The 25294-nt window shown below is 44.4% G+C and overlaps 1 protein-coding gene across 2 annotated transcripts in view; it reads right to left on the bottom strand.

The window, feature by feature from the left end:
* The window catches only part of OTUD3 (OTU deubiquitinase 3), a 32243-nt gene extending 8225 nt beyond the window's left edge, over positions 1-24018 (bottom strand). The window contains exons 1-5 of one of the 2 annotated variants that reach the window (XM_020899215.2): positions 23653-24017; positions 15983-16131; positions 10895-11007; positions 5044-5166; positions 218-349 (exon numbers count right to left, since the gene is read on the bottom strand). In XM_020899215.2, the coding sequence (XP_020754874.1) occupies positions 218-349; positions 5044-5166; positions 10895-11007; positions 15983-16131; positions 23653-23873 (738 nt within the window). In that variant the 5' untranslated portion in view covers positions 23874-24017. Of the gene's footprint in view, positions 1-217; positions 350-5043; positions 5167-10894; positions 11008-15982; positions 16132-23652 lie in introns of both variants that reach the window. The other variant, XM_070458822.1, reaches the window with a different exon arrangement.
* Positions 24019-25294: the final 1276 nt, after the last annotated feature.

Here is a 25294-nt window from a genome sequence, read left to right as displayed (position 1 = left end):
CCTCCAGGCCACGGACTGGTCCCTCCTATCAGATCGGCAGTGGCCTTAGATTAGAAATAAGTGCACAGTAAATGTAATGACCTTGAATCATCCCAAAACCACCATCCCCCAGGCCCCCTTGATCTGTGGAAAAACTGTCTTCCATGAAACCATTTCCTGGTGCCATAAAGGCCGGGGGCCACCGCTGAGCCGCGGCCGCCGCGCAACAAGCACTCACGGAGCAGCCGGTTGCGCCACAAACTTTCTGGACAGCATCTTCCACTGCATCTCGAAGGCCATCTTCAAAGTCCACTCCCTGTGCCTTGCTTTTCTCTCTTTTATTTGATTCATCTTGATGAAGCATCTGAAACTAAAAGACACAGAAAGAGTGATAATCATGGAACTCTAGCAAACTATGTTCAGAATTCTGAACACAGGAAAACACTCTATCATCTCAAAACATTCAAATATATGAAAAAACATTCAAAAACAATCTTAAAGGAACAGCAAGCACTAAGCTAAATTTCACTCACACACTGAGATTCCAGGCCACAACTTGAAGTACTAAGAAGAAAGGCCCAGGGACTTCCCTATTGGTCCTGGGGCTAAGACCCCGCAATCTAAATGCAGCAGGCCCAGGTCTGACCCCTGGTCAGGGAACTAGATCCCCCATGCCACAGCTCAAGCGTCCACAGCCACAGCTGAAGATTCTGCAAGGTGCAGTGAAAATCAAACATCCCACATGCCACAATGAAGACCTGGCGCAAATAATTTTTTTTTTTTACAAGAAGGCCCAAGATACGGGATAAACTCTTCAGTAAAAATGGCATTAGAGACCAACATTTTGGCAATGACTGTTGACTTGGACAGCACACACCTGTCTCAGCTGGACTCCAGAGCTATGAACCTAGTAACAGAATCAATCTTCTACACGAGCACAGTGAGCTTTCTCAGCGGAACAACTCACCGTGAAGAGACACACAGACGACTCCCACCTGGCTCCCTAGGCCCTATCATCTCACCAGCAAGCTGTCGTGGGCTGGAGCTCCTGTCCACACCAGATCATCACAGGTGAGCAGGACTCCGCCAACGTCCCGTGCTACCACCACACTCACGGGAACCTGCAGCCCCAATTCCAAAGCCACCAAGAGCCGCTCAGTTGGTGTCCACAGGACTTTATGACCTAAGCCCACTTCAGAAAAGCTAAAGTCATCCATTCATGGCTTCCAATCACTTTCTCCCTCTGCTTGCTATTAATGCAGCAAGTGGAACATAAGCAAGGACACTTTTGCTTTCTGCCTATAAAAGGGCAAGTGGAAGCCAGCAATGTGCAGTATATTCCCTAGAATGTGTAATAAAAAGCAAAACCTATTCTAAAATTTTACCCTAATAGTTTGGCTATGTGTATCAGGATTCTTTGAAATTTATCCAAAGGAAATAATGTCACTGATAGAAAGGATTAATGTAAAAGTGCTCATCCCATTGCCATGAAGGGTGGTGAATAACTAGAAACAACTACAGGTTTCTTAGTGTGGGTGTAGTTAAATTACCCACAAACGGACCTTCATTCCCACTCAAGTAAGGAACACAACAAGGATTTTCACTACCACCATGATTATTTAACAATGTCTTGGAGAACAGCAATGCAATTAGCCCCCCAATAAAGAAAAACTGTAAGTATAAAACTGAAAAGGAAGAAGAAAAGTGATCATTATTTGCAGATAATTCTACACCTTAAAAAAAGAGAGAGAACACATAAATACTATTTCAAACAAAAAGAATTCTGGAAAGTCATATAAGAATCTAGTGCCCACAATATATAAAGAGCTTTTTAGAACTCAACAACCAAATCACAAAAAGCTCAATTAAAACAGGTGCAAAGGACCTGAATAGACATCTCTTCAAAGATAAACAAATGGCAAACAAGCACAGGAAAAGATGCCAAACATCACTAATCATTACAGGATGAAAATCAAAACTATAAGATGCCACTTCACATCTTGTAGGTTGGCCGTAATTTTAAAAAGAAAGAAGGAAAAATAACAGGTGCTGGTGAGGATGGAGAGAAAGTGAAGCCCTCAATACACCACTGGTGGGAAAGCAAAATGGTACAGCTACATGCTGTGGAAAACAGTGTGGTAGTTTCTCAAAAAGTTAGACAGAATTACCACATAACCCAGCAATTTCACTCCTACAGTTGACAGATCTGGACTTCACAGGTCCACTTATACAGACGTTTCCAGTAGTAAATACTGAAGTACTACATAATTCACAATTGGTCAAACCTAAGGATGCAGAACTGTAGATACAGAAGCTCAGATTTGCAAGTGAACTATAAATTACACTCAGATTTTCAGCTGTGCATCACTGGTACCCCAACCCCTTGTTCATAGGTCAACTATACACCCAAAACGTTGAGAACAGGTACTCAAACAAATGCTATACCCAAATAATCACAGCAGCACTATTCACAACAGCCAAAGAATAGAAACACTCAATGACCATCAACAGATAAAAGGATAAACAAAATGTGGCACATCAACAGAATGGAGCACTGTTCAACCTTGAAAGGGAACTAAGGAACGCGCGCTGTGACGCGGAGGAGCCTAAAAGCACCCGCTAAGGAAAGCCAGACACCGCACACCACACCGTGTGCGATTTCATTCACAGAAAGTGTCCTGGAAAAGGAAATCCACAGAGACAGAAGGGAGACTGGTGGTGGCTGGGGCTGAAAAGGAACGGGCAGGAACTGCTTAACGGGCTCCAGGCTTTCTTTTGGGGTGCTGAAAGTTATCTGGAACTGGATGGAGGAAGTGTTTACTCAGCTTTGTGGGTGTTTTCAGTGCCACTGAATTGTACACTTGAAAATGGTGAATTTTACGTTATGTGAACTTTACCTCAATTAAAAAGAAAGAAAACTCTGTAGGATAGCTAGGTATATATATAACTAAAATTCTGTCATCAAATTTCATAAATACAAAGGTAAAGGAAACAAAAGGCCCTCTCCTTACAAGAGGAACAGAAAACATAAAACATCTAACAATAAAGTCAGCAAAAAATGGGAAAGATCCATATAAAGAAAAATGCTCCTGCAGATAACCAAAAAAGTCAATGAAACAAATAAAGAGCTTATCAGGTTCCCAGCTAAGAAGATTCAACATCATACAGATGCCAATTTTTCCTTATTTATTAATTTAATGAGATTACAATAAAAGGAAATATTACCAGGACTTTTTAGCTAGACAAACTTATTCTAACATTCATACGTAAAACAAAAAAGCAAAAATATACAGGCAACCATAAAAAAAGAAAGCAATGATGGGTGAAAACTTCTACTAGATTTTAAAACATACTTTCTTAATTATGAACACATGAACATATGAACAGAAAAAAACAGTGGAATAGAATCGATGTCTAGAAATAGACCCAACTACATATGGGAATTTAGTATATGAAAAAAGCAGCAAGCTAAATTAATGGAAAAAAAGATGTATAATTATAAAAATAAACAGTTTGGGTTCAAGTAAGTAACCACAAAGAAAAATATAGTTGAATCCATACATTCACATCTGTATATCAATATAAGTACCAACTAGAGACATGACCTAATTTTCTTTCAAAAAGTGAACACACAGAAGTACTAAAATAAACTATGCGAGAATTCTTTTTAAACTCAAAATGGGAAAGAACTTCCTAATTATGACCCAAAACCCAGAAGACATTTGCCCGATGTCTTGAAAATGAGATAAATTTAACCACATAAAAATCTAAAATTCCTTCATAGCAAAGACAATATGAGAGAGAATAAAAAGACAGATAACAGACTGAAAAAAATTTTGCAACTCATACCACAAATAGAGGTTAATTTCCCTAGTACATAAAGGATTTCCCAAAAATCACGAAGACGACTGATCAGAAAAAAAATAAAGAACATGCATACAGTTCACACACAACAAAGGACAAATAGGTTTCAAACACAAGAAAAGATGTACAAGCTCATTAATAAGAAAAACAGAAATTAAAACCATGTTAAGATTTTTTCCCCTAAGTGACACAGATTTAAACACTTGGTAACACACTGCACTGGCACAGGCACAGAAGAGACACATTGCAAGTGGGAGTGTAAACTGGTGAGACTTCTACAGAGAACAACTTGGCAATACCTACCAAGTTACAAATGCACACATCCTCTGATATAGTAAGAATCTTCTAGGCATTTATTCCACAAATACACCCGCACATGTGTGAAAAGACATGCATATAAGGCACTGTATGTTGTTTGTAAAAACCAAGTTTGAAAGCCATCTAAAAGTCCATCGAAGGGCCTATTTAAGCACATTGTAATGCATCCACACACTAAGTAGCTATGGAGCCGTAAGCTTTTTATGTCCCGCTGTGAATTACTCTGAGATACACTCCATTTGAAAAGTGCAGTCCAGAACACTGTGCAGAGGATGCCACAACTGTGGATAAGGAGACTGTATTCTAGCAATCGTAGAACACGCACATACCCACATAATTGTTTGATGTGTATACATCTCTAGTAATTTTATGATATACTAACACTAGTTGCATCCACTGTTTACCAGGGAGGTAAACAAGGGTGACAGAGTGACTTTCACTTTATTTTTTTAATTACAAAGAAAGTGTATAATCATGTGAGGAAAGACATATGAAATAATGGGTAAAAGCTATACAAATATGAAAACAGTAACAAAACTGTTGATTCTGTGTATGTTTTATTTTCTTCTTTACTTTTTCTATAGTTTCCAAATTTTAGATATGAAGCATGAATTAATTTTAAAACATGGAAGTAATTTTAAATGTTTATATAAATTATATTCATGCAATCACAGCCATCACTGTGAGGGAAAGCAGAAGAATGACAATTTTATCTGCTGCCCTCACCCAAATGAACAGGTTAAAAAAAAAAAAAACAAGTCCACAGATTCTTAAAGGCAACTTTCTCTTAAAAGGTGACTGGCTTCTGGCTCCAGGGCACGGAGCTCCAGACCTGGTCCCTGCAGGGCTGAGAGCACTGAGGCCGGCGGCGGCCTCGCTCACCTCCGTCTGCAGGCGTGCAGGCGCCTCTGAGTTGTCGTTGATCCTGCGCACGCTGTCATAGTGCTCACCGTACCGGTATGCGATGTGTAACTCCCGCCCGTTACTTTTATCCGTACCGCGGATCTGCAGGCAGAGGGAGAGGAGATGCCAGCGAGGATCTGCACAATGTCCACGTCGGAAGAGAAAGGCCACCTGCCTCCCCAGGATGCCCAGTCAACGGGCTCTCTATAAAAGCAACTGGGGGCATCACTGTGATGCGTCCTAAGCAATATTTGAATTATCTTTCTCCCACTCGTGTGTGTATGATTCCATGTACTTAATATGCAACTAAATGGAAATAAAGCCATTTGAAAAGGCATGTCCAAAAACCAGGTGCAAATTTACCATGAAGTTAAGTAAGTCTAAGTTTCAGGAGCACCAGGACACCTCAGCCCCTCAAATGCTCAGGTTCCTTTCAAGAAGGAAGGCCCAGAGGCAGATGCAGATTTGAGAGCCTTGCATCTCAGATAACTAGGGGCCCTCTTTGAGGAAAAAAAATATAAAATTGCTATCACCCCTCTCAAGACCTTGGAAGGGGGCCATAAAACTCAAGGAACTGATACTTAGGCTTCGCAGAAAATCCACCCTGTACTTAAAACAAAAACAGCATTTTTCATCAAACACATATTGAGAAACACACAAATGTCCCATCTATATCAATTTCAAAACAAAACCATGTACAGCCGAGCAGCACCACTGCACTGCACACCCCAGAAGTACTGCTCATGAGGTGGTCTGTGTGAATGTGCCCCTGGAGCACAACCCGACCGGAACAGTGCTCCTGGGAGTCATGCAACACAGACTCCCTGAAACGGAGCCTGGGCGACTCCCCCAAGCCACCAGCTCCACAGAAACTCTACAGTAATCCTCACACTGTCCTTGAGAAAGCTGAGACTGTCTGTTAAATCCCCCAGATATCAGTACGTCCTTATTTTTGCGCAAAGTCATAGGCAGTTAAGAAATTATTATTAAATAGTATCTGTGTTCTAAAAACATAGCAAAACCTTGGAACAAACAGGAACCACACAGGTCTAGAAGTCAGAATAACAGAAGTTTTCCCAGGTAGAGTATCTAGGTCTCAAAGTGCAGAGAGTCTGGTTTTGACACATACAAAATAGAGAGAGCACTGCTCATCTCCCAGGAAGACTACTGGAAAGGAAATTAGCCAATTAGAATCTGTGAGTGACATCATTCCTACAGCACTTACATATTTAAATAATAACACACTATGTATGCATTATCCAGAGGAAAAAATAACTTGAGCACCAGTCGCCAAATTGTTAACTGTGCTGCTCAAGGCGAGGGAGATCACAGAGGACTTTCATTTTCTACCTTACACAGGTCTATATGGTTTACAAAGCATATATTCCATCTGCAGCCAAAAAAAAAAAAAAGTAGGCTCTGAGTATAAACCTTCTCATTATTAAGAGCTCCTACTCTTGACAGTAGCAACCAATTCAGTTTTAACTCTCAAATTTTATAAGGTGCTTCACTGGGGTAAGCGGTGATGGGGGAGACCTAGTGGAGAGTTCCAGTATACAGAAAATGTATTTAGTTTGAAAACACATACTTTGAATATTAAGCAATTCATAAAAGGGGACACTAGAGAAATAACTGGATTTGAGGGGGAAAAAAAGTCTAACTATGAAGAATACCTTCCGCAACTACCTAGAAAATGAAGAAACCGTCAAACAGTTACCGAAGGAGGAACCGGCAAGCTCGTCACTGAGCTGGCGCAGAGGACCCTCCTTCAAGAGCAGCAGCATCATGCTGTACACTCAAATGATTTGGTGACTTCCGCTAAGCAGTAAAGGTTTAAGGACGAAAAACTGGGACAGTGAAGGAGGTAACCAGTCTTCCTGCCTCAAAGACATCCTGAGGAAGAGAGAGCCTCAGTAAACATATGACAGCCCTCCTCGGAGGACACGTGATGACACTAGCCCAGAGAACAAGCAGCACATGCAGATATCGTTTCCTCTGGCTCACCGTGTCCCTGTAAAGTAAGAGTCCTCACCCGTCTAGGGAATAGCTAATTTATCCTGCTGTAGTGCGACTGTTAGAAGGACATTATGCCAGACACAAAAAGTGACATATTTCAATTCTTTTGAAAAGGCAAAACTGTGCTGTGCAACACCCTGGACTACAGCCCACCAGGTTCCTCTCTCCTGGGGATTCTCCACGCAAGAATACTGGAGTGGGCTGCCATGCCCTCCTCCAGCGGATCTTCCTAACCCAGGGACCAAGCCCAGGACGCCCGCATTGCAGGTGGATTCTTTACTGTCCAAGCCACCGGGGAAGCCCAAGAATATGGAGTGGGCAGCCTGTCCCTTCTCCAGGGGATCTTCCTGACCCAGGAATCAAACCAGGGTCTCCTGAATTACAGGCGGATTCTTTACCAGCTGAGCTACCAGGGAAAATCCAAAGGCAAAACTACAATAGACAAATGATATTAGTGGTTATAAGAATCTGGGGAAGAGGAGAAGGGACTAGTGACTACAAAGAGGCACGAGGTAACTTTTCGGGGTAGTGGAAATAGTCTATATGTAGGTAGCTAGACATCCTGGAATGTGAAGTCAAGTGGGCCTTAGGAAGCATCACTACAAACAAAGCTAGTGGAGATGATGGAATTCCAGTTGAGCTATTTCAAATCCTAAAAGATGATGCTATGGAAGTGCTGCACTCCTATGTCAGCAAATTTGGAAAACTCAGCAGTGGCCACAGGACTGGAAAAGGTCAGTTTTCATTCCAATGCCAAAGAAAGGCAATGCCAAAGAATGCCCAAACTACCACACAATTGCACTCATCTCACAGGCTAGTAAAGTAATGCTCAAAATTCTCCAAGCCAGGCTTCAGCAATATGTGAACCATGAACTTCCATATGTTCAAGCTGGTTTCAGAAAGGGCAGAGGAACCAAAGGTCAAATTGCAGCATCCACTGGATCATCGAAAAAAGCAAGAGAGTTCCAGAAACACATCTATCTCTGCTTTATTGACTGTGCCAAAGCCTTTGACTGTGTGGATCACAATAAACTGTGGAAAATTCTTCAAGAGATGGGAATACCAGACCACCTGACCTGCCTCTTGAGAAACCTGTATGCAGGTCAGGAGGCAACAGTTAGAACTGGACATGGAATAACAGACTGGTTCCAAATAGGAAAAGGAGTACATCAAGGCTGTATATTGTCACCCTGCTTATTAACTTACATGCCGAGTACATCATGAGAAACGCTGGGCTGGAAGAAGTATAAGCTGGAATCAAGATTGCCAGGAGAAATATCAATGACCTCAGATATGCAGATGACACCACCCTTAAGGCAGAAAGTGAAGAAGAAATAAAGAGCCTCTTGATGAAAGTGAAAGAGAAGAGTGAAAAAGTTGGCTTAAAGCTCAATGTTCAGAAAACTAAGATCATGGCATCTGGTCCCATCACTTCATGGCAAACAGATGGGAAAACAGTGTCAGACTTTCTTTTGGGGGGCTCCAAAATCACTGCAAATGGTGATTGCAGCCACGAAATTAAAAGACGCTTACTCCTTGGAAGGAAAATTATGACCAACCTAGACAGCATACTAAAAAGCAGAGATGTTACTTTGTCAACAAAGGTCTGACTAGTCAAAAGCTATGGTTTTTCCAGTAGTCATGTATGGATGTGAGAGTTGGACTATAAAGAAATCTGAGAGCAGAAGAATTGATGCTTTTGAACTGTGGTGTTGAAGACTCTTGAGAGTCCCTTGGACAGCAAGGAGATCCAACCAGTCCACCCTAAAGGAGATCAGTTCTGGGTGTTCACTGGAAGGACTGATGTTGAAGCTCAAACTCCAATATTTTGGCCACCTGATGTGAAGAGATGATGCATCTGAAAAGACCCTGATGCTGGGAAAGACTGAGGACAGAAGGAGAAGGGGACGACACAGATGATTGGATGGCATCACTGACTCAATGGACATGAGTTTGGGTGAACTCCAGGAGTTGGTGATTGGCAGGGAGGCCTGGCGTGCTGTGGTTCATGGGGTCGCAGAGAGTCGGACACGACTGAGCGACTGACCTGAACTGCACTGCACTGAGGTAGTGGGAGCATTTACGTGACTGTCCAAACACAAACTATACACCAAAGAAGGGTGAATTTTGGTATATGTAAATTATATCTCTGTAACTGACAAAAGCTAAGCAAAGGATTAAGCAGTCTACAGAGGAATACATGTGCAGGAAACTGGGGTTCCCTGGTGGCTCAGACGAAAAAGAATCTGCCTGCAATGCAGGAGACACAGGTTTGATCCCTGGGTTGGGAAGTGTCCGTGGAGGCGGAAACGGCAACCCACTCCACTATTCTTGCCTGAAGAATCCCTTGGACAGAGGAGCCTGATGGGCTACAATCCATGGGGTCCCAAAGAATCAGCCATGGCTGAGCAACTAAAACTTTCACTTTACACAGGGAAACAATGAGGAAAAAAAGGTCATGTTACCTCTGTAATGATATGATATACGGGGATATACAGTGTGTGTAGGCGTGTACATACGGATGCATCTATGTGTGTTTGCATGCTCAGTCACTCAGTCGCATCTGACTCTTTCCAACTCCATGGACTGCAGCCACCAGGCTCCTCTGTCCATGGGATCTCCCAGGCAAGAGTACTGGAGTGCGCTGCCATTTCCTCCTCCAAGGGATCTTCCCGACCGAGGGATAGAACCAGAGTCTCCGGCAGCTCCCTCGTTGCAGGCATATTCTTTACCACTGAACCAGTTCTTAAAATATGACACTGGGATATGTCTCTTCCCAGTTACATATGAATGTTTTTATATTTAAGAGTGTGTGTGAATAACACGGATACATGCTAAAATGTTAACAGCAATTATCTCTAGGGAGTGTGACTAGGTGATTTTTATTTGTCTTTCTGGGCTTTTCTGAATTTTCATATTATTCTATAATCATTATGTTTTACTTTCTAATTTAGAAAAAGCTAGAAATGGGGAAGTAGTAGAGAAGGGGAGTGAGGAGGTCTGATAGGAACCACCCAACCAGAGTCTGGGAGCTGAGCCACAAGATGAAAAGTGCAAGGAGGGCAAGCAAGGGGTGGTCTGTGGACATTTTCATGCCAACCTTTGACCTTCCATGCTACAGAATGTTTGGTTTGATGGACTGTTTGGGAGATCGGGTTAATTTAGGACACCAAAGGTAATTCAGAATAACAAAGGTAAGGGCAAGGGGGTATGAGGAGGGGAGGGAGGACTAAGCAGCTCAACATCGTGCTCTGCCATCCCACAGCATAAACTGAACACCTGCTGTGAAATCTTACTTGCTGCAGAAACATCGTCAGAATGCTATGGATAGCTGGGGAGAGCACAGACATAGAGCTTGACGCCCTAGGCCATGAAATTTTGTTGTTCAAAAGTTCTTTTTTAGCAACAGTTTATTATAGTCAATTTGGTCTTTGTTTCTCTCCATCTAAAAAACAAAAACATACACATGGAACAGGTATATTCAAACTAGAATCTGTATGCAAATCCTGTGAATTCTCATTTAGAGATTTTTACAAAATTATCTATGCTATTTCCACATTAGGCTCTCTGCCCCAAATCACCCAAGTAACTAACTGTTGAGTAATATTTCTGACATTTTAAGTCTCTGAATCCTACTTCAGACTCCACTTGTAATGCAGGGTTTAATTCCAAGCCACCACAAGCTTGCTGAGGTTCACAGTCCAAGTTACCTTGCATAGTTCAATATCATCAGTCAAGCCCCATTATCTTAGGATATCCCCAAAGCTAATTTTTAAATAAAGGCTTAACATAAATTCCTCAACAGATGACCTACCTGCCACAAAGGGGCATTAAGTTGATGAATCACCACATTCAACTGATGATTTCTTGCAAAGGCTACAATTGCATCATTGCCAGCAAATGTTCCAGGCTTTGCCAAACTGGCCACTGTGTGGAAGGAAATAGGAGAGAAAGAAAAACAAAGTCTTTATAATGGAAAAACCCAAATGCAAACATGCTTTGGTATTTACTTAGTTCCAAAAATGAGAAATCAGGGTATATGCCTGGAAAAGTCCAATAGCTTTGTCAGAGTCTAGCAGTCTGTACATGTCCATAGTTCTTCTCTATCTCATAGATCACTTTTAACCCTCAAAACAGCCCTCTGAAAGAAGTGAAAGAGGTATTATCATGCACACCATCTTGCAGACCAGGAAACTAAAGTACAGGGCAGCCTGTAACTGTGTCCAAGGTCACAAGTCAGTACACAACAGAGCTGAGTTTTATCCCAGGCATCCTGACTCCAAGATCTTGGCTCCTGGCCACTCCATTATACAGCCTGTCACAATTTGCCCTCAAGGAGTTTACAACTAGCGGGGGACAAACAACAAGAAAACAGACACTACTGATATGCAGGTGCTTCAGGAAAGAAACGTGTAGTAAAGCATCTGGCCTTACACAAAGAGAAGTCTGACCTTTGCCCCTGGCTCCTGGGAAAGAACCTCTAAAACCGTGGCATTTCCCAAGTGATAGGGGTGTCTCTGTTATTCACAGTGGCCCCTCGACCACATCTGACTGTTTATGCTAAGTCTATGCACGAGGTAACTTTCGGTGGACCTCTCTGGTCAAGTCACACTAGAAACACCTCAGGGACTAGAGAATGACTTCAACCACTCAGGCAATCAATCAACAAAATCTACATGATGAAAGCCTAATAAAAAGTCTGGACACTGATGTTTGGGTGCGGTTCCCTGGTTGACAATACTGTGTATTGTGTAACCTTCCAATATTTTACCATTGTGTAACCTTCCAAGATTCTCAGTTCAGTCACTCAGTCGTGTCTAACTCTCTCCCATGAACCGCAGCACACCAGGCCTCCCTGTCCATCACCAACTCCCGGAGTTCACCCAAACTCATGTCCATCGAGTCGGTGATGCCATCCAGCCATCTCATCCTCTGTCGTCCCCTTCTCCTCCTGCCCTCAAACCCTCCCAGCATCAGTGTCTTTTCCAATGAGTCAGCTCTTCGCATCAGGTGGCCAAAGTATTGGAGTCTCAGCTTCAACATCAGTCCTTCCAATGAACACTCAGAACTGATCTCCTTTAGGATGGATTGGTTGGATCTCCTTGCAGTCCAAGGGACTCTCAAGAGTCTTCTCCAATGATTCAACCCTTTGGTTAATTTGACCCGGATCTTTTCCTATATAACTGTGAGTATAACAGACTTCAGTGAGCTCTGTGAGTCCTTCTAGCAAATTATCAAACCTGAGAATGGTTCTGAGAAACCACAAATTTTCAGCTGGAGTCAGAAGTCAGGGGAGTCTTAAGTAAGACTATGTCCTCAAACCTTGCAGCTTGGCTAACTCCAGGTGGGGAACATAAGCCAGTCTGAACAGTGGGGAGGGGAGGGGAGGTATACCAGATAAGCTTCTCAGCTGAGACAACTACACTGCTTCCCAAAGGGCAGGTAAAAGACAAACAGAAGAGGAATGGATGATGTTCCAAGCAGAAGCGAGAAAGAGAACACGATGAGTTTACAGACTGCACAGTACTGGCAGGAACTTAGAATGCTGAGATGGCAGGGCTGGGGAGTACGAAAATATACTGGGAAATGGCAAGAGGGTAGGGAAACAAGAAAATCACAGATCATAAAGGCTAAAGCGTTGGAACATTCTTGAGGTCAATGGGGAGCTGCCTACAAGTGTTAGACAGGGGAAGACCTATTTGATATATGTTTGGATCACCTCTCTGGCTTCCACGTGGAAAGCAAAGCGAAGGGGTCAGGAGGCAATGAGACCAATTCAAAGAGTACTGGAGAAATCCAGGCAAATGGTGCAAGAGGCCTGACTCTCTGAGGTAGCAGAAGTGAGGAAAAATACATTGAAAGAAAAGTGACAAGACTTCACAAGTGAGTAGTAATGAGAGGGCATTAAGAACATTCAGGCTTCTGGTGGGTATCTGTTTAGTTAGGGAAAAGATGATGCTGATTCTCCAAAGCCACAGACCAAAGGAAAGACATGACCAGACACAAGGATAACCAGGTCCTGAAGAGTTAAGTGAGCCATTCAATTATTCCATCAACAAATATGAGTGTCGACTATGTGCCAGCCATTGTCACAGTGGGGAACAGACACAGTCCCTGCCCTCAAGAATCTCAGTGTAACAAGGCAGACATTAAAAACACACAGCTATAAGAGCAGGAAATATAACAAGTCTAGGCTTCCACTGACACACAAGGAGAATGTACAGACTTCCAGGTTTCTTTTTCTTTCTGCTATGGCAATCAGAGCCACTGTCCACTATGATACTCAAACCATGACACAGCACCTGTACATCTAAGGTCCTGCCATACCCCAAATCTACCACAAGGTCTTCACCAGAGAGGTTCAAAGCAGAATTTCAGGTCACAAACTAAAGATCCTCTTCACATACAATATTTATTGAACCAATGACCCAACTCATTTTATATATCATTAAACAACAAAACTTGCTCCATATATCCATATTTAATCTATAAACCGGTGACATCTAATTAATTGGTGCCCGCCGGACAAAAAATGATCCAGGAAGAGGACCGTGAGAACTCAAAGACGAGAACAAGCTACTCAATGGAGTTTCACTGCTGGGTCTCTCTTGCTGCTTGTGCCTAATAAATGAGTGCTTTCCCAGTGATGAGTGAGAAAAGCTCCGGCTCAAATGTGTTCCTCCTGCTGCCTTTTAATTTATTAAAGCACAGCTACCCTAGCCACTCCCCAAGCATAACCCCAAAATCATCTCAGTCTCTACCACCACCAGCCCCGCCCCCGCCCCCTCCAATGAGGCCTGTCAATTACACTACTGAACTGGGGGCGGGTCTGGACCCACTCATCACCCCCAGGGCAGCCCTGGTGGAAAGGCGCTCATCCTTTCATCTACCAACATGCAGAGCCCTCCGCCTCGACCTCTTCTCAATCTCTCCCCCCACCCACTCCGGACTGGTTCCCAGAGTCAGCGCTCGGAAACACAGAATGATTCTCTTTCCTGAGACAGGTAAGACGGTGAGCCCTGGGATGAAAATGCTATTTGTAAAACATAAATATATTAGCACTTAGCACAGCAGTCTCAGTAAATAACTGTCAGAATCAAAGCTTAAAACTCCTAAGTATTTTCTTACTAGATTTGAGCCTATTAAGGTACTAATTTAAATCCCTGACTGCCTCAAAGAAATCAGATTGTGTTTGGGTTTGGGGGAGAAATTAAAATGACCTTACTGGTTTTTCTGATTATAAAAGTAATTCATGATCACCTAAAAATCAGAAAATCTACAGAAGATAATTTAAATACTTATAGTCCCACGATCCCAAGATGGCTGGCACTCACTAAAAACTTATTTTAATTGTATAATCTAATTTACTCTTTACCAAAACCCCCTATAAATTAGGTACTATTATCTCCTCTTAATAGAAGCTGTCGAAAGACAGTGAGTGGTTTCTGAAAAATAACTGGAGCCAAGAGTTATAAACCATAACTAACAACAATAAACTGACTCTTCCCAGACTTGCAGATGATATCACTCTAATGGCAGAAAGCAAAGAGGAACTAAAGAGCCTCTTGATGAGGGTGAAAGAGGAGAGTGAAAAACGAACCTTAAAACTCAACATTCAAAAACCTAAGATCATGGCAACCGGTCCCATCATTTTGAGGCAAATAGAAGTGGGGAAAGGGGACTCCTGGACTCCAAATCACTGCAGATGGTGACTGCAGCCATGAAATTCAAAGACACCTGCTTCCTAGAAGAAAAACTATGACAAATGTGGACAGCATATTAAAAAGCAGAGACATCCCTTTGCCGACAAAGGTCCATAAAGTCAAAGCTATGGTTTCTCCAGTAGTCATGTATGGATGTGAGAGTTGGACCATGAAGAAGGCTGAGCACCAAAGAATTAAGGCTTTCAAACTGTGGTGTTTGAGAAGACTCTTGAGAGTCCCTTGGACTACAAAATCAAATCAGTCAAACCTAAAGGAAATCAACCCCGAGTATACACTGGAAGGACTGATGCTGAAGCTCCAATACTTTGGCCACCTGATACGAAGAGCCAACTCACTGGAAAAGACCCTGATGCTGAGAAAGACTGAAAGCAGAAGGAGAAGGGGATGACAGATGGCTGGATGGCATCACCAACTCAATGGACATGAGTCTGAGTAAGCTCCTGGAAAGACAGGGAAGCCTGGCGTACTGCAGTCCATGATATCGCAAAGAGTCGGACATGAATTAGCGACTGACCAACAACAGACTTTTCCTAATTTGTTCTGTATATATACACCTTTTAAAAATAGGGTCAATCTTGGACTGCGCGGGTGGTGCAGCAGATGGGAATCCACCTGCCAACGCAGGGGACAGAGGTTCAACTCCCACTCTGGGAAGATCCCACACACAGCAGGGCCACGAAGCCCGTGCACCACAACTACCAAGCCTGCGCTCCAGAGCCGTCGAGCCGCAACCACTGAGCCTGCGACCGCTGAGGCCTGTGTGTCCAGAGCCCGTGCTCCACGACAAGAGAAGCCCCTGCAGTGAGAAAGCCACGCACTGCAGGGAAGAGTGGCCCGCTCACTGAAACCAGAGAAAGCCTGTGTGCAGCAGTGAAGATAAGGCACAGCCAAAAATAAATAAATTTAAAAAAAAAATAGGATCAATCTTAAACACACTGTTTTATAACCTGCTTCCCCCTTCTCCCATCCCCTCCACCCCAAATAAAAAGTCACTTTTCGAGTTAATTAACATCATCATTTTTATTAATGGCACCTACATCTAAACCTACTGGCCTAACTGCCTAGCATGCTGCCTGTTACAGAGCAAACAAATATTTTTGAATAAAAAATGCCATATTTTATGTACTAACTGCCCGCTGCATCACTCCCGGAGGCTCCGGCACCCATGTGGAACCTACCGTGCTTCTCAAAGGGAACGTCGTCCTCCACAAAGGGCTCAAAGTCCTCCCGCTGCTTCACCATGTAATCCACCGTCTCCTGTCGGTGCCGGAGATGGTTCCTTGAGTGTCCTTCCAACTGGTCCCCAAGGGCTCTGAACAGGCAATTGCTGTCAAAACAAAATGCTGGTCAAGACCTTTTAGAAATGAACTTAGTTCATCCAAAACAATGATGCTTCATGGCAGGCCATCCAAGGAAACCTTTCACACAGAGAAGAGATACAGCTTCAACTCTCTGACTGTCCAGGATTCTTCCCAGATACCAGGGGCAGGAGAGCACTAGGGAAGACATTCAACCACATTACCTTCTTGAGAGGCAACAAACAAGAAGCCTATTCCCTACTTACGAGCTGGCTGACTCAGGAAAGATACTGAACTTCTCTGAGCCTCCACTGCGTCAACAAGTGGAGCTGGTGATTTACTAACCACGTGAAGACAGGGTCCAGACACTATGGACCACTCCACACCCAAGGGCGATCCATGCCGCCCAGACCTCCTTCCAAAATGCTAAGTCGTATCTACGACCTATTTCCTGAAAGCTCTTCCAGTATGACTTCCCAGCTAACTAACCATTCACCTAACAAGTATCAGAAACATAGCCATGTGCCAAGCTCCCAACAGAAGCGATCAAACCTCACATCCTGTTTCCAGTCCTGAGGACGCGGCTGAGAAAGGCGCAGGAAGGAAAGCGCGGGGACAGCCCGCAGGGAGGACACTCTCCCTCCTCAGCACCTCTCCTCGCACTCAGGGAGCCACAGTGCTGCTTCCACTTCTGCCAAATGAAAATTCTCCTACTTTTCCTTGTGTTTTCTTCCTAAAGTTAAAATGCTGGTAGTAAATTTTAAGAGTTTACTTTCACACCCCTTAACGGCCTCTAAAATTCCCAACTACATCACAAACACAGAGCCCTGATCCACAGAGACTGAAACCAATCTGGCATCCTCAAAACTAAGGCAAGGATGTTCTGAAGCCAAACAGATGCCCACTTTCACATCAAACTGTTTACTCTTCCAAATGAAAATCTATGACATTCTAATTCCAAAATATAAACTCATCACTTCTCAAAGGACTTTAGACCTAAGTGCTTGGTGATGGAGTTTTTTTTTATTTTCAACTTAGAAAAGTGAGTTTTCAACAGAAAGTTGGAGAGGCAGGAATCTCTTCAAACATATAAGGATTTGGGGGGGGCGGGGGGGGGGGAGGTAAGAAGGGAGATTTAAAAGGCAACAGATTCTATAAACAAAAGAATCCAAGAAACTCTGCGTCTATCTGGGGCAACATTCTAGAAGGGACTGGAACATAACAGTTCTACACACTAGAATGAGGGGTGTGTTGCTAAAATCTAACAATGGTGGTCTTTTTCAACCACAGGGGGAAAAAAGGAAGCCAATGGATAAGATGTTCTCAATTTTAAGCTTCTCTCTCAAACTTTTCTTAAACCTTTACCAACTGCTACTACTAGTTTACTCCTAAATTCCATTTAAGAGGTACAATTTGGCAAAAAATTACATACGAAGTTATTTAACATTTGATATCTCAAAATTCATGGTGTTCTACAGAAAGTAACATGTTTTCTAAGAACTTTCAGTAACAGGGGCAAATATTCCACACACAAGTCAAAAAAGTAGGTATAAAACTGTGTACACTGCATAAGCTCAACCATGTTCATCTGCATACTATGTACACAAATGCAGAAATACATACAAATGTATGCAAGGAGAAAGCACTGAAACCATCACTTAAGCAGCTCTGCCAATGTGCCAAGGGCTGTTCCAAACACTTTACGTGTATTAAAAGCATTTAATCCTTACAGTTAGCTCTATGAGACAGGCACAGTGACTATTCCCCTATGGTAAGGTGCCAAAGGTCACAAAATCAGTAGGTGGTGCATCCAGGATTCAATGCCAGGCACCAAAATGTTAGTGAAGTTATCCCTGGGTAGTGAAGTTAGGAGTAAGTGTCAAACTTATTAAATATACTTTTCTATATTTAAAAAAATTTCCTTGAGCTCACTAAAAATAGTCAAAATGAAAAATCAAGATAGATGAATCACTTCCTTTTCTAACAGTTTCAAGGCAATGAAACAGGAAATGTGAACAAACACTACAAATGACCTGGGTTCTCCTAGGGAACCCAGGAAGAGCACTCACCATCCTCATGAGAACAGGGCGGCCAGTGGCCGAAGGGCCTTCAGGAGACCCCAGCTGTTTTCTGGGCCCACGCCCTCACCTACTACACTAGAGCAGTGCTGCTCCGCCCTCACACTGCTGATATTCTGGACAACCCTTTGCGCCACGCTCTGGAAGATGCTCAGCAGCACCTCTGACCTCTAACGACTAGATGCCGGTGCACCACTACCACGGCTCTCCATGCCAGTTGTGACAGCCAAAAATATTTCCGGCCGTTGTCCTCACCACTTCAGAACCACGTCGCTATCCCTACAGATACACATACTAAAGTCATCAATTATACAAGTAGCATCCAAGGGCTTTGGATGCTCAATAATTTAGCATGAGACAACATTACAACATAGACATGAAAATAATTAATGGGCTCTTAAGAGTGCAGTTGGGCTTCCCAAGTGGCACTAGTGGTGAAGAACCCGTCTGCCAACGCAGGAGACAGAAGAGACATGGGTTCCATTCCTTAGTTGGGAAGAGCCCCTGGAGGAGGAAATGGCAACCCACTCCAGCATTCTTGCCTGGAGAATCCCATGGACAGGAGAGCCTGGTGGGCTACAGTCTATAGGTTTGAAGAGTTAGACATGACTGAAGAGACTTAACACACAAAAAGGGTGCAGTAATAGTACAATATGCAGAAAAATGGGCGGCAGGTCAGGTTTTGTTCCCTTGTAGCTCAGCTGGTAAAGAATCTACCTCCAATGCCAGAAACCCCGGTCCGACTCCTGGGTCAGGAAAATCCGCTGGAGACGGGATAGTCTACCCACCCCAGTATTCTTGGGCTTCCATGGTGGCTCAGCTGGTAAAGAATCCACCTGCAATGCGGGAGACCTGGGTTCCAACGTGGGAGACCTGGGTTCGATCCCTGGGTGGGGAAGGTGCCTTGGAAAACGGAATGGCTACCCACTTCAGTATTTTGACCTGAAGAATTTCACGGACTGTATGGTCCACGGGGTCGCAAAAAGTTCGACATGACTGAGTGACTTTCACTTTTGAGGTCAGATCACTGCTAGAGTACTGGATATAATTCTGATCAGTACATTTTAAGGTATGTTCAAGTGAGGTGATGCGGCTTTAAACCTAGTGACCTTCGGCCTGAAGAAGACTCCAGGGGACATGCGAGCGGCCTCCAACAGTCCATCATGGTGAAAGGGATGTTATCCTTGTACAATAAAACTAAAACCAAAACAAGGAAGCTACAAAGACAAACAGAAGGCAACTTTGTGTTAGTTTTATACAGACAGACTGCACAGAAATGTACAGGATTCTGTACATTTCGATTGTCAAGCCTAAGGAACTGTCCACTTACGTGCTATACAATATGGTTGCCACTATCCACAGGTGGTTACTAAGCACTTGAAATGTGGTTAATCCAAACGCATGTGTGTTGTAAGTGTAGAATACTGGATTTTGAACAGTATTTTTAAAATGTAAAGTATCTCATTAAAATTTGTTAAACTGACTATATGTTGAAATGATATTTTAGGTACAGTAACTTGCCATATATACTAAAATTAATTTCATGTTTCATTTTACTTTTTTAATATGAATACTGAAAAATTTTCCAATTATACATGTGGTTCTGATTTCAATCAGGTAGTGATGGGCTCAATCACTGACTCTCAAAGTGTGATCTCTGACTAGCAACTTGAGCACCGCTTGAGAACTTGTTCAAAATGAAAATTCCGAGCCCTCCAACCCAGGCCTGCTGAGTCAAACTCTCTGGGGTTGGGACCCAGCAATCTAGTCTCTCCAAGGATTTAATTAGCCCTCCAGGTGATTCTGTTTTATGCTAAAGTTTGAGCAACACTAGGATCTAGACTCTAAATCAGCAGTTCACAATTAAACTGCACTTTACAATCACATGTGGACTTTTTTTTTTCCAATTATCCACAACCAGACCCCACTGCCTGAAATTCTGGCGTGGCTAATCTGGGGCAGAGTCCATTCACTGTATTTTTTCCAAAGTTCCCCAAGTGATTCCATTGTGCCACCAAGGTGGAAAACCACTGAGCAAGACCCAAAAGATGAGGCTGCTGTACAGGTGATGCAGGAACTAATGGATATTGTGGATACACTTCTATCACTAAAATCCTACAATTTAAAAAATCAGGTAAAACTTTAAAAATAAAACAACTTGTCTAAGACAGAAATAAGTAGCTAAAATTAATGATTCTTTAATGCTTTAATATTAGAACATTACTAGTTAGTCCTGTAATTTGAGGCTACATTTAGGAAGATACAACTGGATATAGTTCACAGAAATGTTAGTATTGTACTGCCTAATCCAATTAGAGATTCTATTTATGCTACATTCAATCATGTTTTTAAGGACCCCATCAAGGTTAAAATATTTCCTGTTTTGAAACTGAATCCAGTTTATGTGGGCCCACCCTCCGGACAACGCAATAAATATGAAGGTGGCCCATGAAGCATCACAACACCCCGTAAGCAGCTCCCTGACGAACCCAGGCTACACTGACCCAGCTCACATAAAGGCTACACTGCGGAATACCAGCGGGTTTATGCCCAAGCACCCAAAGGCTCCTGTACGCTACAAACGCCACACTGCCAACAATGAGTGCACTTATATAGCGAGATACTATCTCAGGCTATTCAATATTCTTATCAGACCAGGATGGAAAGTCAGAAGAGTGGAGACTTGATTATTTTTTCATTACCTAACTTCATATTTCACCAAGAGCACTCAAGAAATATCAGCAAAATAATCCATTGATATCTGCTAACCCGTAACATACACAGGAAGCACCATCCACTGCACAGTGATGAGCCTGTCTTCACCATATCCAAAAGTGATAAAATACTAAAGAGGACTAAGCAGCCCACTGCATGGCATCCACGGGAAGAACTTGTGAGTGAAAAGGGGTTCACTTCATGGAGCCCACAGACGAGGAATTACCATTATCATTTTACCTAACACTGCCCAAAGAACAGGGACGTCAGAAGGGACAGACATGAGCACTGCAGTCAAGCTGGCCCCCAGCCTTGTCATACTCAACAATTTGCAGATCTCTCAAAAATAAAGTGCTCCTGTGCCTTTACACATGTTACTACTCAGTCTGGGATGCTCTCTTGGCATATTTTTATTGGCCCTTCATGACCCAGTCTAAGAATGACCTTCTCTGAGGCATCTAACACAGAGTAGGTTTCGATGAACATGTGTTGAATGAACGCAGTTTCCCTGGCCACTTCAGGGAGTGTAGGCCGCTTCTTTCTCAATAGTACACTATAATCAGTCACTGTAAAGAATATATTAACTTGTATTTTAATTATTTATACCATTCATTCTTAAAGTATGGCCCAGTTTGGGAAGGGAGGGTGTCTCTGAGACCTTTTCAGAGTTCAGACTCCAAAATTAATATGTTAGTTATCCTTTTCACTCTTAATTCTCTCACAGTGTACAGTGGAGTTTTCTAGAGGCTACCTGATACATGATATCTGATGTTATCACTCTGAAAGCTAATATAATATGTTTTTGTAGCATGTTTTTACTTTACTTTCTCATATAGTAAATATTGATAACTGTAATCTATATAAGCCAAAGCTCTTTGGAGTCCTCATTCATTTTTACGAGTATGAAGGGATCCTAAGACCAGAATGTTTGAGACCTGCTGTCCTGTTTCTCTCTTACTAGGCAATGTGCTCCCAGCATCTTCCTCAACCAACGTTTGCGGAATTAACTAAAGAAATATGCTCTCTTCAGGGGCAGGGGAACAGAAGGAGCACTCCCAAAGTTGCCCACAGCACTATGAAAACTCCCTCAAGATTTCACAGCTCCCTGTGCTGCAACTCCGGCTCACAAGCAACCTTCCGCTGAGGATGTCAGTGTCCTGAACACACTGACAGTGGGAATACCAGCCCCAGCATAGCGGACACAAGCAATCCAACCATTCGTGAGGAAGAGTCAGACTCCAGCTCAGTCCCACCAAATTCAACTGGTACTTCAGTTTATGTACCAATGTCTCGTGCTTACGAGTGGCTAATGTCCACTCATTTAATTTATTTAATAGTTTATTTAATAAACTATATTTGACAAAAATCAAGGTATTAGGCTAAAAGCAAGACCCAGCAAAGCAACCTTTTAACTGTAGCAACTCCAGTAAGAAAACACCTCTTTGAGGGGCCCTGCTAAGGGCCTAGGTGGCCTTCCTCTATGATATTCTTATCATCATTTATTCAACAAAAATGCACTGAATGCCTTTAATGTACCAGGCACTGTGTTAGGTGGTGGCGAACAAATTGCAATCAAGCTCTAAATCTAATCTGCCTAAAACACTGCACACATGTAGGAAAACTGGGAAAGGTAATTTAAGGCCAGGTAATATACAGTCTTGATTAATAAGGTGAGACATAATGTAATCCAAAAAACATTTTCCTGCCCCTCTTCCACGCTTAAGGCTAAGGCAATTCTGTATGGTCTTTAGCTTCATCTTATTCTTGCCTCTTGCCTAGCTGAGCCCCCAGATGAAGGAAGAAACAATAGCCAGGCTGTTATTAATACTGCCTCTTACACAGTGCCACACTCCGGCAACCAGACTCCCTTTTACCTACCCCCACAATGCGGATGCTAACTGATCTCCTCCCCTCTCCCTATCCTTTTTTCTTCTTTCCTCCACACTCCTGGATCCATATCCCTCTTCCTGGGGTCATTTTTCCTTGCCATCATCCATTCTCTCCCTCCTATACCCCGTTTACCCCGAGCTCTTTTTTAAAAAGCTGGACCTACGAAGTTGGACTTAGATTCCTGTCTAAACCCCTCAAGCAACCCTGGGTAAGCGCCACTGCTTACAGAGGAGAAACTGAAGTCCATGCAAGGAAGAATTAAGAAAAGCTGCCTTCAACTTAGCAAACAACAGGCCCTCGCAGACCTAATTGGCCGAGTGTGGCAGGAGGGCAATACCCAACAGTAACGGCTCAAAGGAGTCCGAGCGTCCTGTCAAGTGGGGTTTACACCTCCTAGCGTCTCTCTGACCATAACTGTGACAGCTCTTCGCACGGCCCTGCTCTCTGACTGGCTGGCTCCATCTCATTCCCTCAGGTCTCGGCCTAAAAGTCACCTTTTTTGGGGGGTGGGGGTGACTGGCTCCCATCTCATTCCTTCAGGTCTTGGCTTAAGAGTCACCTTTTGGGGGTGGGGGATGACTGGCTCCATCTCATTCCCTCAGGTCTCGGCTTAAGAGTCACCTTTTTTTGGCGGGGGGAGGGCTTCCCGGGCACCGATCTAAGGAAGACCTGCTCCACTATTCTCTGTCAGGACCCCATACAGTTCGCCACGACCAGGACCACTGGGGACGCCTCGAGCTTCTCGAGAGAAGGCTCCTGGCGGGCTCGCGCTCGTCCCGCGCTCCGCCGACGCACGGAGACGGTCGCCAAGCCCCGGCGCGAACCGCGGCGCCGCCCCCCGACCCCGGGCTCCCGGGCCCGCCTCACCCGTCCCCCGGCACCTCCCGCAGCTTCAGCCCCAGGGCCTGCAGCTGGTTGGCGAAACTGACGAACTCCTCCTCGCAGCCCCCGCCGCCGCCGGACTCCGGCCGGTTCCGCCGTTCCTTGGCCAGGGCCCGGCGCGCCGCCCGCTCGTCCCGCTTGCGCTCGGCCTCGGCTTTGCGGCTGCCGCTGCCCGGCCGGCCCTTGGCGGCCTGCTTCCGGGACATGGCCTCGGCCCCCGCGGCCCGCAGCCGCAGGAGAAAGAGCCGCAGGACCGCCGGGGCGGCCGCCTCGGGGGCCGAAGCAGGCGAAGCGGCGCGGGCTACGGAGCCCAGCGACGGCGACGCGAACACCGCGCCTGCGCCGGCTTGAGGGCGGGGGGCGGGGCGGAGAGGGAGAGGCACCTCGGTCACGTGACGTGACCCCGCCCCCTCGGACCGGGCTGACTAGCGCCATAGAGAGCTCGCTGGGGAGAGCTAGAGGGGCACCCATGTCTGTTGGCGCCGCTCCGCCCCCTAGCGGTGAACGGTCCTCCAAGTGCGGCGCCGCTGGGACCGGAAAGAACAGAATCGGGGAAGGTCAGAGCGAGCGTTGGTTCCAAAGCCCATAAAGAACAATAAATAATTAAGTCGCTCAGTCGTGTCCGAGTCTGCGACTCCACGGACTGTAGTCTACCCGGCTCCTCCGTCCATGAGATTCTCCAGCCAAGAGTACTGGAGTGGGTTGCCATTCCCTTCTCCAGGGGGATCTTCCCAACCCAGGGAGGGAACCTGGGTCTCCCACATAGCAGGCAGATTCTTTGCTATCTTAAAGCTGAGCGCCGAAGAATTGATGCTTTTGAACTGTGGTGTTGGAGAAGACTCTTGAGAGTCCGTTGGACTGCAAGGAGATCCAACCAGTCCATCCTAAAGGAGATCAGTCCTGAGTGTTCATTGAAGGACTGATGCTGAAGCTGAAGCTCCAATACTTTGGCCACCTGATGGGAAGATCTGACTCACTGGAAAAGACCCTGATGCTGGGAAAGATCGAAGGCAGGAGCAGAAGGGGTGAGATGGTTGGATGGCATCACCAACTCAATGGACACGAGTTTGGGTAAACTCTGGGATTTGGTGACGGACAGGGAGGCCTGGCGTGCTGCAGTCCATGGGGTCCCAAAGAGTCAGACACGACTAAGCGACTGAACTCTTTACTATCTGAGCAACCAGGGAAGCCTGATGGCTCAGCCCACACCCTTGATTTAATCCGGCCCTTCTCTCCTTCTCTGCCTTCTCTCATAACTCAGAGAGAAGTAGCCCTTGTCCAGAACCAGTAGCTCCTCTAATAATCTGGATTCCATCCTAAGGCCACCACTCTAGGTTTGCCTGAACCAAGGGTTTTCACTGGACACAGGACTTTCGATTTTAAAACAGGGACAGTACCAGGCAAACCAAAGTAGCTGGGTAAGCCTAATCCACATCTGGCTCCCCTAAAAGCTAACTCCGTCAGTAATCGCCTCTCCCCTGCAGAATCCTTCTCCTACCTCATCCGGGCTCTCTTTCTTAACGCTGTCTCTTCCCACAGGTGTTGCCACAGTGTTGTCTACCTCTTGACCCTTCAAACAGCCTCTTTCACCATTTCTGGAAATGTTCCTAAAGTTTCTGCCCTTCAT

The sequence above is a fragment of the Odocoileus virginianus genome, chromosome 30, assembly GCF_023699985.2.
Source record: "Odocoileus virginianus isolate 20LAN1187 ecotype Illinois chromosome 30, Ovbor_1.2, whole genome shotgun sequence".
Taxonomy (NCBI): Eukaryota; Metazoa; Chordata; class Mammalia; order Artiodactyla; family Cervidae; genus Odocoileus; species Odocoileus virginianus.
This window is presented reverse-complemented; position numbering and strand designations above follow the sequence as displayed.